The sequence below is a fragment of the Talpa occidentalis genome, unplaced genomic scaffold, assembly GCF_014898055.3.
Source record: "Talpa occidentalis isolate TD23 unplaced genomic scaffold, MPIMG_talOcc4v2.1 talOcc4.4, whole genome shotgun sequence".
NCBI classification, from domain to species: Eukaryota; Metazoa; Chordata; class Mammalia; order Eulipotyphla; family Talpidae; genus Talpa; species Talpa occidentalis.
In genome coordinates, this window is record NW_023604295.1 from 82844213 (window position 1) to 82858858 (window position 14646).

Genomic DNA, 14646 nt, shown 5'->3' on the forward strand with positions numbered 1-14646 from the left:
ATTTTAAATTAAGATTACATTACAATTGAAAACAGTAATTAGATTAAGAGAACACATACAGAAGAGCAAATGTGGTTCCAAAAATATTTCTAGCAAAACTAGTTAAGGTATTTTGAATATTTAAGAAATAAATTTTAGGCACTCTAATGCCTCTTAACATTTTGTCCCATTAGTAATTATAACAAATTGTATAGTTTCGTAGCTTAGATCAGAGTAATCAATTTAAAATTCTTGATTAAAATGACTCCTTTCTAGTCCTAACTCATTTCTTGAAGATTGATTATGCATGTCTACCTTGCAGGTAAGTTTTTCTGTTTGAATGCAATTCAAATAAGCAGGAATTTCACTGCATTTTGGTCTTTTACAAGCAGAAGAAAATATTTTTTTCCAGTTTGTTTAAATAACATTTCTGTCTGTTAGATTTGTTCAAATATAAAGTGGATTTCCCCCAAATATAGTAAACTCTACATCATAGTGAATATTTAAAAAGTCTAGACAATAATGTGGCAAGTGATGGTGAAGTAGAAACTTGAATATCACATAATTGGTGAAACTAGGTAAAGTTCCAAGTTGCTCAGGACTAAGACTCTGAATTTATAACATTACTCTCATTCCCTTCTGTCATGGTATAGATTTTTTTTTTAAATCTAATTCACTTTTTAAACTTATATTAACCTTCTTTCCTTAGATGTGACACCTACTCCACAGTTTAATTCACTTCAACAAACATATTTGATTTGTTGTTTTTCTTTATGTTGATCTTTTAAGACTTCCCCCCCTTAAGTATTAATCTTCACATCTGAAATCCATTCATTCCAATAATTTCAGAAAATCTCTTATAAAGGAGCTATGAACTAACTGTTTATTTTACTCTACAAACAAAAATTTGAAGCTTTGTTTATATTGAATAGGTTAACTCTGATAAAAATAGTTTAATTGACCTTTGTGATCTTATTTTTAAGGTTTATTCATTTATGCATAAAAGAACTGGGGTACAGCCCAGAGATGTGGAGGATGAGAAGATTCACCAGAGACAGAGTGGGGAGCAGAACAAGCAGATATACTGAAATACACTGCTGAGGGGAACAGCCTGTGAGACAAAAGAGGTCTGCTGTACCACTTGGGTCATCTCCCTGGCTGGCCTGAATCCAATCTCCTGCTGCAGTGGCTGTGGATAGCTTCACAGTGCTGTGGATAACCCCCTTGTGCCACCAGGGAGGACCCGACCTTTGCAATCTTAACTCATGTTTTCTTCAAAGATAACTGAATTTCATTTGTAGAAGCTTATAAAGTTTTTCTAATTGTTTAGTGTTTAGCTGTTATTAACTAGTTTTCGATATTCATGGTTTCTTATTTACACTGAAAATGCAGCTAATAACCCACATATCTATGTTGACTCATGTTGTATGAGAAAGAAGATGTATATTATAAACATTATGTAATGAGATGAACTTCAGTTTGAATTTTTCAATCCATTGAGTTCTTTCAACAAATACTAGTAAGTCCAAAGAAAGAAGAAAGCAAATATCAGTTAATTGTTGCTTTATCATGTTTTTATTCACTTAAGTTTTTGCAGACAAAATTGATTTTTAAAATTATATGTGTACCTATATTTTTAATAATTTCAACCATACTATTAAAAATTAATCAAATGAGAATGTGATTAGCTTTTTGATAATTGTCAACCATATGGTTTGTTGACTAAAATTATTTGGAATGGATGAATTAAAAGAAGTATGCTTCATGAATGTGCAATAGTTAAGAAGAGATGACTTTGATATGTAGATAGCTTAGATAAGCTGTATAGAAGCACTAATTCCTACAGAGTTTGGAACTTTCTTAAGTGACAAGAAATAGGTCTCTAATAATATTTTAATTAGTAGTACATCTTTTAAAATATATACCAATTTATTTTATGTAAATCAGAATGAGTAAGATGTATTTCTGACTAGAAAAAAATGCGTAAAGAAAAAAGGAAAAAAATTGTTTTAATATAATTTGTCCTTCTCTGGAAAACAACAGGGCTATTAAAAGGAAACTGAAATATTAGAATGTTTTTGTAATTAAAAACTATGTCAATTAGCAATTTAAACATGCTTAATTTTTATTGAACTGAAAATTACATTCTGAGTTATATTTTCCTTCTATCTAGTGTGTGTCATCAATAAATAACAGTTTTCATGACAATTCATCTTCACAGTGCAAAATATGTTTCATTTAAATAAAAATGTGAACACATACTTTTGCAGCAGACACTAAAATATCACAGCATGGAACCACTCAAAGGTCCATCATAACCACTAACCAGACTTAACACTAACAACCTACTCTAGGTATCAATCTTCTGTAGCTCCCTAGTTCCATCAGTCCATACCAGCATCTTCTCAGAGTAAATATATTAACACATTCAGAGTTCTCTCATCAACAAATGACCTTGAAAATAAAATAAAATAAGTTCTGAAAAGTTAAAGAGATCAGATATTTTAGGAATGGTGCCTCATGGTTTCTTTCAGGGTTACTGTCACACATTCCAGTCCCAGGGTTCAGGGGCATGTATGTGGTTTCACACTTGCCCACATAGAATATGGTGTTCTCAGGAATAATTCTCAAATTGAGCAACCACCTGAAAAGGACAAAACATCTTTGTGACTCATCAGTCTTCTAGTGTAGATTGGTTTCTCCTACATCAAATTTATTTGTTATGGGAACAGATCTTTTTCACAACCTGTGACAGTAGATAGCTCTTTAAAACCCAATCTGGGGCCTCCCTGGTGTTGTAACGGGTTGAGCACAGCACTGTGAAGCTGTCTGCAGCATCTGCAGTGCAGGTTCTATTCCCAGCCAGCCAGGGAGATTCCCACATGGCATGGCAGACCTCTCCTGTTGCACCTGTGGCTCCCCTCAGCAGTGCTTTAGGTCTGTCTGCCTGTTCTTCCCTGCTCTATCTCTGGTGAATCCTCTCACCCTCCGGTGCCTCTGCCCTGTACCCCAGCTATTGCATAAATAAAGTAAATAAATAAATCTTAAAAAAAAAAAAAAAACAATCTGGAGATCTAGTGAGTGAAAAACCCAAGACAAATGTTGTTTTCATTTCCATGTCTTCACAGAGGTGAAATTTACATCTAACATTTTATTTAGAAAATACTGAGGAGAGGTTTGCAATTCATACCATTAGATCTGAAATAACAATTGAATATTAAAAAAGATAGATTTTGACATCACAGTGTTTTTATCCCTTCTGAGGCCCTTGTAAATACCTTGTTATTAAAAATAATCTTTGAAAACACAGTGTTTTGAAAGAACAAATTAAAACATGCTATTTAAAAAAACAATCTATATTCACACTTTATGCATAACCAACACAGGTGCCATATTGAATTTTGCCTATATACATATAGTGCATATATATGTATATGTGATACCTATAAAATATATATATTCTCAAAATTCGACATACCTCTGAGATCACTATGATATGTTCTATGTCTTTCTATCTTAATGCTGGTGATATGGACATTAGACTTGTGATATTGTATACATATAGAGTAATAACACTATACCATGGTACATAGAAAGTCATTGAAATAAAGGCTGAAATCATATAATCAGGTCTATCTCTCGAAGGTTTTACTACATACATTAACAGTATTGTTTCTTTGTAAGTGTTGAGTTAGAGTTCCTTTGAAAGCTTCTGAAAATAGGGTAAAATTCAAATTACATGTGCAATTATAATAGCTACACAATTCAGCTTGTCTTGGACAATTTATAGCATTCATTTCAGGAAGGAATGGTAAAGATACAGACAGGGTTCCCTAGACTACCTCCTGTTCAGTTTGGGAGTTAGTGGAAGACTGCCTTCTCTTTGACACAGTGGTTGATGAAAGGGATCTATTAAAAAGAACTGCGTTGGTTTACACTGCAGATTGAATTGTGCCTTAAATGACTGCATTAGTATGACTGCAGTAGGGGTAATGGTCGCCTCCAGTGAGCATATAATGTTGCAATAATACTTTCACGTAGGTGCAATAATTGTTCAAGTGCCCTTATTTAATTTGCCACGAAATGGTATCCAGCATCCCTTCAGTAACTGCACCCCTCAAAAAAAAAAAAAAACCTCCCCCATCATTTCCAGTTTTATTCTCTGTTCCCCAAGTGTAAATAGATGAAGAAATATTTGTAGTTTCAAATTGTCACCTATGTATCATGAAGATGGGGGACAACCGCAAGTCACTTGGAAACAGCTTCGAGGAGGTGTTTAGCGATTCCGCCCACCAATACAGCTCAGATGCTCTAAATGTGATAATCCCGACCCCCACCCCTAGGGCCTGGGCTGTAATTTTCCAAAAGCCATCTCATATTCGACCTAAAAGTTAAAAATCAGTCTTCAGATACAGAATGCTGATTTCCTGATTTTACAGGGTTTCTCTTTGTAAAGCTGCCAGATTGTGACCGATAAGAGAGAGAGAGAGAGAGAGAGAGAGAGAGAGAGAGAGAGAGAGAGAGAGAGAGAGAGAGAGAGAGATCACTTGCTTCTTTGCTTCCTAAGCAGGGATTTGCCTGCGATGCGCGGCGAGAGGACTGCAGCGGCTGATTTACACAGTTGGCGCGGAGGAGGGGAGGGGGGTGCGGGGGGACAAGCTGTCGGAGACTCGGGCGATGGGCTGATCTGGGGGCTCCAGAGCGCCGCTCCCTCCGTGCACGATTTGGGGGCAGCTGATGGATTTACATTCAGATTCCTGCCTGGCATTTCTTACATTATCTGCTAATACCCAACCCGGCGCTCCCAGTTTAGGTGCAGTCGTTGGTAAGTAACCTGTAACCCGATTTTGGTTATTTCCTAGGCCATTAAAGTGACACTTTTAAAGCAGGTCAGTCTTAAAAGATGCTGCCACCCCGAGCATCTCCTTGGCCTGAACGTTCCGCTTTCCCCTTTCCTGCATCCCTCCACCCCGCTTGAGAAGTGAGGGTGCTTGAATGGTGAGCTGTCAGGGGGCTCACTCTTTGCCAACAGGATTGCTTCCACTTCGTGCTTTGCCTGACACCCCCCAAATCCAAGTCGAATTTGGTGTGCACAGCCATACTGAGGTCTCTCTCTCTCTCTCTCTCTCTCTCTCTCTCTCTCTCTCTCTCTCTCTCCCTCCCTCCCTCCCTCCCTCCCTCCCTCTCTCTCTCCTTCCACCCCCGCGCCCCCTCCCTTTCGCCTTCTGGCCAATGTTGGAATCTGGGTTCTAGTCGCCCCCTTCCTGCCTCTTCGCCGCCCCTCCCCACCCTCTTATCTATACACCCCCCACCCCCCACCTAGTGAAAGGGTCAAGAACGGAGACACCAGAGGAGCAAGGGCTAGTCCCACCTTCCTAGGATCCGAGGAGGCCTCTGGCAGGGATAGAGCTGTGACAACCTTTTCGAAAGCTAGAAGGAACAAAACACGGGACCGAGTCAGGGCTCTCGGGGACCTCGAAGCTTGCCTCTGAATTGAAAGCACAGAGATTTTAAATCAAAGAATCAAGTCCCGGGACTCTGACGCTGCCTGCTTGCCGCCGGGGGCATATGGAGCTGGGGTAGTGAGCTCCCCGTCACCGGCACTGCCGCGCTAGGTGAGCGCCCGGCTCTCCCATTGGTATGCGGCGACCATTTCTCAGCAAGTCTCAAAGGTGGGAAACACTTAAAAGGATTACAGGAGAGATTTGGTGGCCTTTCTGAAAGTTGGTGGCTGAAGGAGGAGAAAATGCAGGCTTACGACACAATGGATACAATTCAGCCTCCCAGAGAGTTTGCATCTCCTGCTGGGAAGCCCCTCGGAGCAAACCTCGGAGATCATGAGCACTCTGCACCATAGGTATTCGCCGCCATCCTTTTCTACTTTGGCAAATTGAAACCGGTATTTCTCGCATGTAGGATGTGCAATGTTGAGGGTGTAGTTTGACGCGTCTTCTGAACGCTCACAGGTGCTAGGGGGTTCCTGCGTTTTGAAATGAATTATTAACTGTAAGGACGATGGTGGAAGCAGTAGCTTTGTAGACTAATAGACCCTCAGACCCCTTTTCTGGCGGAGGAAATCGTAAGTAACTCCAGCAAATAGGCCAGGTGGCTGAGCGAAGGGCCCCTCCCCCAGTGGTCCGCTCCCTCCCGTTGTAAGAGATGGAAGGAAAAAGGCTTGAGCTTTAAATCATTTTCGGTTTCTTAACAAACCCATTGTGCATTTCGCCTGGAGACAACATATTAGAAAAGAGTATGAAGAAGGCTCGGAGCTCTTCAGAAAATGAATGATGCAGCATTTTAATTATTTGTTCTAGGGGAGATCGTTTTGCTTCCATATTGGAATATTTAATCTTAGATAACAAGAGATCAGTAGGCTGGGAGGTCGGGCAAAGGGGAGGGGGACATGAGGAGAGGGCACAGTGGGGAGAAAGGGCTTTTTGTCCTCCCTGTGGACAAACAAATGGTGTTCGGCGCTCCCAGCGGGACGCGGACTAAATCCGGGCTTCTGGGCCCTTCATCCCCTAACTTTTGAAGCTCTTCCTATAGCTTAGACACATCAGTCTGAGAAAAAGGAAGGGAAAGGGGTGAATAACCTTTAGGACGTGGATCAAGTAAGAACGAAGAATGATTGCTCAGAGGGCCGTTTACCACCTGGAAGCTCAGGGAAGCCTCCCAGATACCCATTGATTCCATGGCATCACGGGTTGCCATAAGATGCGTGAAACAGTAACTGCTTCTGCACGTTGGGTACAGAGGTCTGTGTTGGGGGAGTTGGGGGGTGGGGGTTTGGGGCAGCTGGTGAAGGTGATAGAATTGTTCTGATTTTTGGTTCAGGCTGTTTGGTATTGATCTGCTTCTCTGCTGAGACCTATCTGAGGAAGAGGGTGGGTCTGGAATATTTAGGATGAAGGATGTTAGCGAATCCTGCGCCCCCCCACCCCTTAGTCTTTGATCACAGTTTCCTATATTAGCTACTGTGGAAAAGCAAACATTTGTGCTTCATTTTTAATGCTGATTATAATGTAAATAGCCTAAGACTGACTTTTGAGGAACATTTTGTTGAGCTACGTATATATATATATATATATATATGTAAGAAATCGATAAATAAGATTTTTTTAAGCACTTAAAGGGAAAGCCCTCGCTACCGGCAACTTTGAGCCCTACAATAATTATGGTTCAGTTCAGTTATTTAGCTAAGAAAACCCCTGTCTTTCACATAAACTGATGACAGGATTGGTGTGTGTATGGGGGATGGGAGATGGAAGTGGGTGTGCACTGAGGACTCACAGTTCCCGCAAATTAGACCCCCTTGTTCCATGCATGTTTTTCTCGAGTTTCCCCACTAAGCTGCATTTCTTTCCAGCAGGTAGGACTGTAGAACTCTCAGTATTCTCATAGGGTTCCTGTGAACCATCATCTGGTGGCCTCTCTTCATTGCAAAATCTTCCCTCAATCATTCCCACCCTCACTACTTGTTATAATGCTTTCCCCCAAAATATTTCGGAGGATTATTTGGATTAAAAAAAAAAAAAAAAAGGAAAGAAACCCTGAACCCTCTCCTCCCCACCCCCACCCCGCTCATTCCCGGGAGGTCTTCCCCATACAAAAAGTGAAATGTTCCATTGTTACCCAACTGGTCTGCGTCTCCCTCCAGAGCATTGGCTTGTCTCTATTTTCAAAAAGGTGGAAGCGAACAAATGGTTGTTGAATTCTGGGGAAATCGAAGGTTTTGAGCTCCAGCACAACAAAAGGATTCCTGGTGCAAAGAGATCGAAGCAAAATGCAGGAGAAACTCGGTCCAAGTCACTCTGACCGCCTGAGCCCTTATTCTGGACAACCAAGCTGACCCAGCTAGATTCAGCCCTTCTGCTTGGGGCCCCTGAATTTCCCTTTATTCAGGTCTTTGAAGGGGAATGTCTCTACTGTGAAAAAGGGTAATTTAAGAGGCTAGCCTTACTTCTCAGTCTATCTACATTAGAGAGAGGAGCTTTGGGAACTACAAGAGGAAACTAGTGAGGTGATGGTTTCCTTGAGAGTTAAAAGAAAACGAAAACAAACAAACAAAAAACGAACCCCCTTCCTCCTCCCTTTTCCCCACCAAAGGAATGCTTCTTGTAGGTTGATCTTTTCTCCCTGTTTCTTATTTTGACAATTTGTCAACTCTACCATTTCACTTTTTTCTCTCTCTGGTTAAACACACACACACACACACACACACGCCCGCGCGCCCGCGCGCGCGCGCACACACACACAGATCAGTATATTCAAGTCTTCTCAGTGCTCGTGCCCGAACTCATGCTAAGCGCGTTCCCTTCTTGGAGCTCATTTTCGTGACGTGAAAAGCCGGATCCAGGGTTAAAGCACATATTAAAAAAAAAAAAAAGGCCAGCGCGAAAGAAGTCCGAGACTCTGCACTGGAACTGAGCCTGCCTTCCTCCCGCCCTCTGTTCAGGGCCCAATGTTGTGCTCCCGGTTACCGGGAAAGAATAGCCTCCGCGGAGGCAGTGGCCGCGGCTGCGAAAACTGGAAGCCCGCAGCAGCCCCTGCTCCCTCCTCTGTTGAGCGTGCCAAGCGGCAGTTCTGCATCCTAAAGAAGCCCATTGAAAGGCCCATTGCATTCCAAGCACGTCTGCAGCTTGCTGCCCTTTTTTTTTTCTGCCTCTTAGAAATTCCCCCCACCCCTTTTCTTCAGCTTCAGCAAAAGGAAGGGAGGGGGGGAAATATCCTTCAACTCAAACCTTTTTTTCTTTTTAATATTCAGTGCTTAAAAAAAAAAAAAAAAAAAAAGCCTTCAAAATAGGTAAGTCAAAAACATACGGAGCCTTTCTTCCCTAAATCTCAGGGACCTCAAAAACAAGAAATTCATTTTTAAAAAGAATGATGAAGAAAAAAATAACTTAAATTTTAATATTTTATAAGGGAGGCAGGGAAAACTAATAGTGCAATGTAGCCTCCTCTCTCTCTTTCTCTCTCTCTCTCTCTCTCTCTCTTGCTCTCTTTCTCTCTCTCTCCATTTAATTGTTTCTAAAAATTGAGTATTGTAAGCCTGAGGCAGATTTCTCTTTGTTTTCTCATGGATTTTTTCCTTACAGCTGTGTACATTATATGCAAGTTGAATGTGGAGATCTTTTCTTTGCATTCTCCTTATAAATTACATCATTGTTATTAAGTTAGAGGGTTTACAACACATTTCCTTAATTTATGTATCTGTGTGTGGATAGACACTATAAGCTAAAAAGTCTAGTTTTTTTATTAAAATTGATCATATAACTGTGATTGATATTTCAGTGACTGAACAGGGCAACCTGATACAAATACATTATTATAATTTGTTTAAGTGTGTGTTTTCATAACCTGATGTTATTGGACAAGAAAATAACAACCATAGAGGCCATAGAGGAAGGCTCTGTATTATTAGAACAGTGCACTGTATTTGATTTTTTCTAATTCAAAAGGAGGGCTGTCTTTCTCTGAAATATTTTGTGTGACAGATCATTTATTAATTAGCAGATTAAAATTGAGGTTTTTACCCTTTCTTGCCTTAACTATCCACCTCTCCCTTAACCTGATCTTCCAGCTTTTTACTGGATTCTCAGTTGCTGTTTAAGGCATAGCTACACATTCCAAACTATGCTCTGCCAAGTGTTTAATACAGACACTCCCAGGCTTAGCATCCTTGAGCTGCCACTATCTTTAGCTCTGACAATTGCAGGGCTTGCTTTTTTTTTTTTTTTTTTTTTTTTTAGAAGAGGTAATCACTCTTAAAAGATTTAAATAGCCAAATGATGCACATATGCAGAAATTATTAAAGGAAATGTTAATAATCTCTCCTTGGGCAAAAAGGGTAGGGGTAGGTCTAAATTTACAGTGTAATTAAACATGCTATGATAATTTCTTAAGCTAAATCTTAAGTTTTCTTGAGATACCAATCATCTTACACGTCACAATGTCTGATACTGGACAATGGGCTCATAATTTATCATATTCTTTTGTAATCAGGGTATATCATGGCTGTTTTGAGTATAAACCTATAGTCTAAAGAACACCATTTTTTTTCTATTAGTGTTTAAATCAGAGCTATACTGGACACCTGCCATATTGATGTGAGTTTTAACAGTCAAATAGGTATAATGACCAAGTTATTGCCATTGTTACTAAATCTGCCAATACCTGGACATCACTGTATGCCACTTTTTTGCCATAAGAAGCAATGAAGCAATGAAGGTTGCTTTTGTTTGAATTATATGCCCTTTACCATGCAATACTTAGTTCTGGAAAATGTCATTCCATGGTATAATATTTCAGAGACTCCTAAGTTCAAAATAAAGAATATATTAAGCTTGTTGATAAGTTGGTCTGAGTGTCACTTCACAACAGCTAAAGTTTTTGTATCACTCTTTAAAAACACTACATGTAGGAGTCATTTAGAACAGTGCATATGACGAAAAGCTAAAAATCTGCATCTTTATTTCTGTTGCAGTTTTGTAATCAACCACGAACGATGAAATCTTCCATAACTGAGATGCTTCACAGAGGGAGGATGTTGTGGATAATTCTTCTAAGCACAATTGCTCTAGGATGGACTACCCCGATTCCCCTGATAGAGGACTCAGAGGAAATAGATGAGCCCTGTTTTGATCCATGCTACTGTGAAGTTAAAGAAAGCCTCTTTCACATACATTGTGACAGTAAAGGATTTACAAATATAAGTCAGATTACTGAGTTCTGGTCAAGGCCTTTTAAACTGTATCTCCAGAGAAATTCAATGAGAAAATTATACACCAACAGTTTTCTTCATTTGAATAATGCTGTGTCCATTAACCTTGGGAACAATGCATTGCAGGACATTCAAACAGGAGCCTTCAATGGTCTTAAAATCTTAAAGAGGTTGTATCTACATGAGAACAAACTAGAAGTCTTTAGAAATGACACCTTCCTTGGTTTGGAAAGTCTGGAATATCTGCAGGCAGATTACAATGTCATTAAACGTATTGAAAGTGGGGCATTTCGGAACCTAAGTAAATTGAGGGTTCTGATTTTAAATGATAATCTGATTCCTATGCTTCCAACCAATTTATTTAAGGCTGTCTCCTTAACCCATTTGGACCTACGTGGCAACAGGTTAAAGGTACTTTTTTACCGAGGAATGCTAGACCACATTGGCAGGAATCTGATGGAGCTCCAATTGGAAGAAAATCCCTGGAACTGTACATGTGAGATTGTACAATTGAAGAGTTGGTTGGAACGCATTCCTTACACTGCCCTGGTAGGAGACATCACCTGTGAGACCCCTTTCCACTTCCATGGAAAGGACCTACGAGAAATCAGGAAGACAGAACTCTGTCCATTATTGTCTGACTCTGAGGTGGAGGCTAGTTTGGGTGTCCCCCACTTGTCTTCAAGCAAGGAGAATGTCTGGCCAACTAAGCCTTCTTCAATGTTGTCTTCTGTCCATTTTACTGCTTCTTCTGTTGAATATAAGTCCTCAAATAAACAGCCTAAGCCCACCAAACAGCCCCGAACACCAAGGCCATCCTCCACATCCCAAGCTTTCTATCCTGGCCCAAACCAACCTCCCATTGCTCCTTACCAGACCAGACCACCCATTCCCATTATATGCCCTACAGGGTGTACCTGTAATTTGCACATCAATGACCTTGGCCTGACTGTCAACTGCAAAGAACGAGGATTTAATAATATTTCTGAGCTTCTCCCAAGGCCATTAAATGCCAAGAAATTGTACCTGAGTAGCAATCTGATTCAGAAAATATACCGCTCTGATTTTTGGAATTTCTCTTCCTTGGATCTTTTGCATTTGGGAAACAATCGTATTTCTTATGTCCAGGATGGCGCCTTCATCAATTTGCCCAACCTAAAGAGCCTCTTCCTCAATGGCAATGACATAGAGAAGCTGACACCAGGCATGTTCCGAGGCCTACAGAGCTTGCACTACTTGTATTTTGAGTTCAATGTCATCCGGGAAATCCAGCCTGCAGCCTTTAGCCTCATGCCCAACTTGAAACTACTATTCCTCAACAACAACTTGCTGAGGACCCTGCCAACAGATGCCTTCGCTGGCACTTCCCTGGCCCGGCTCAACTTGAGGAAGAACTACTTCCTCTATCTTCCTGTGGCTGGTGTTCTGGAACATTTGAATGCTATTGTCCAGATAGACCTCAATGAGAATCCTTGGGACTGTACATGTGACCTGGTCCCCTTCAAACAGTGGATCGAAACTATCAGCTCAGTGAGTGTGGTTGGTGATGTGCTTTGCAGGAGCCCTGAGAACCTCACCCACCGTGATGTGCGCACCATTGAGATGGAAGTTCTTTGCCCAGAGATGCTGCATGTCTTACCACCTGGAGTATCTCCTGCCCAGCCTGGAGATTCTCACATTGCTGGAGGGCCAACAAGTGTATCACCTTATGAGCTCGGGCCCCCTGGAGGCCCCGTTCCACTTTCTGTGCTGATTCTTAGCCTGCTGGTTCTGTTTTTTTCAGCAGTCTTTGTTGCCGCAGGTCTCTTTGCCTATGTGCTTCGACGGCGCCGAAAGAAGCTGCCCTTTAGAAGCAAGCGTCAGGAAGGTGTGGACCTTACTGGCATCCAGATGCAATGCCACCGGCTTTTTGAGGATGGTGGAGGCGGTGGAGGTGGAAGTGGTGGTGGAGTTCGAGCAACTCTTTCCTCCCCAGAAAAAGCCCCTCCTGTGGGGCATGTATATGAATATATCCCCCACCCAGTTACCCAGATGTGTAATAATCCCATCTACAAGCCTCGTGAGGAGGAAGAGATAGCTGTTTCATCAGTCCAGGAGGCAGGGAGTACAGAATGTGGGGGTCCTGGGACTCAACCACCAGGAATAGGTGAGGTTCTCCTAGGAAGTGAGCAGTTCACTGAGGCACCCAAAGAGAACCACAGCAATTACCGGACCTTACTGGAAAAAGAAAAGGAGTGGACCCTGGCAGTGTCCAGCTCCCAGCTAAACACCATAGTGACGGTAAATCACCACCACCCTCACCACCCAGTTGGTGGGGTTTCAGGGGTAGTTGCGGGAACTGGGGGAGACTTGACTGGGTTCCGCCACCATGAGAAGAATGGTGGGGTGGTGCTGTTTCCTCCTGGGGGCAGCTGTGGTGGTGGCAGTATGCTACTAGACCGCGAGAGGCCACAGCCAGCCCCCTGCACAGTGGGATTCGTAGACTGTCTCTATGGCACAGTGCCCAAATTAAAGGAACTGCACGTCCACCCTCCTGGCATGCAATACCCAGACTTACAGCAGGATGCCAGGCTCAAAGAAACCCTTCTCTTCTCGGCTGGAAAGGGCTTCACAGACCACCAAACCCAAAAAAGTGATTACCTCGAGTTAAGGGCCAAACTTCAAACCAAGCCGGATTACCTCGAAGTTCTGGAGAAAACAACATATAGGTTCTAACAGAAAAAAAGGAAAATAAATTAGTGCTTTTTTTCCCAATCAAAAAGGAAAATAAAGGAAATATATCCTTTGCTCCCTTTACATTTATCCCAATGACTACATTCTCACAAATATCCCTGCCCTGAACAGGACTGAAATCGCATGATAACTAGAAAATACAGATGTATGCTCTCCCCTCTCAGATGTGATTTGGAGGATGGGCCATACTCAGATCATTAATCAATGAAGTGCCTTCGCAGACTTTTGCCAGCAAATGTTATCATTATTTTTTATACTGAAACTTAAGACTTTGACTGTGCCATGTGTAAGGTATATTGGGGATCATTGTATTGATCCTAATTAAGTAAAATCCAATGTGTCTTTTTATTTTCAGTAACTTTTATTTTTATTTGTAATTTTGTTTGATGGGGGGAAACAAATTGACATTTGTGGCTTTCCTTCCTCTTCTCATCATGGCACAGATTATGTACATGTATTAACAATGCAGTTTGCTGCATGCCTGGAAACTGCAAGACGGGGAGGGGGGAGGGTCTTGCTCGAATGTTCTCACCTACTCTTTTGTCTTTCATACATATACCCACATGCAAATCTCAAATCCCTGCATAGAGTTAGGCCCCTAAACCTGCAGTCTTTTCCTTCTGGTTCAGGTACACACACATACACCATTCCCATTCACCCCAATCTCATCGTTCCGGTTTGATTCATTCCTCTCCTCTCCATATCACCGCCGTTCCTTCACTCTCAGTGTACAGCTCACAACATTTTTCCTACCACCTTGGGAAAAGTAATATTCTAGGCTGGATCCTATTCAAGTGGAGGCCTGGTGGTTTAACAGCCAGAGGCACAAGCCTAGGGATGAACACCCTCTTTGTGACACTTCATCCTGATGCCAAGATTTTTTGAGAACATCTGCACTTTCTTATATATATATATATATAAATATATATAATATTAAAAATCATAAAAAAGCAACTGGGTATATATCACTAACAGCTTTGTAGGAAGCACTTTTAATGTTTTCTCTCACACACAAAGATTCAAAAGAAATGTGCATATATTTATTCTGTAATTTCAGTGATTATAAATTGTAAAGGTAATGTTTAATCATTGTATAGTGATTATGCGTCTGGTATAGCTTTCCTAATAAAAAGTTTTTGAAAAAACATAATACATTATATATAGAGGATACAAAGCTTGAACCTTAAACTCCAGCTATGCCATGCCTTTTGTGC

The 14646-nt window shown here is 41.2% G+C and overlaps 1 protein-coding gene across 2 annotated transcripts; it reads left to right on the top strand.

Annotated features, from left to right (window-relative positions):
• Positions 1–4733: 4733 nt before the first annotated feature.
• Positions 4734–14321, top strand: SLITRK3 (SLIT and NTRK like family member 3). Of its 2 annotated transcripts, none has more exons than XM_037524637.1 (2): positions 4734–4804; positions 10463–14321. In XM_037524637.1, exon 2 carries the CDS (start codon positions 10484–10486, stop codon positions 13412–13414), a length of 2931 nt encoding a protein of 976 aa, XP_037380534.1. In that variant the 5' UTR covers positions 4734–4804; positions 10463–10483; the 3' UTR covers positions 13415–14321. The 2 variants fall into 2 exon arrangements, with proteins under 2 accessions (XP_037380534.1, XP_037380533.1); XM_037524636.2 differs by lacking the exon at positions 4734–4804 and adding an exon at positions 5366–5836.
• Positions 14322–14646: the final 325 nt, after the last annotated feature.

Excerpts from the sequence above, each read along its gene's own strand:
- SLITRK3 (XM_037524637.1), top strand. The coding sequence starts at position 10,484 with ATGAAATCTTCCATAACTGAGATGCTTCACAGAGGGAGGATGTTGTGG.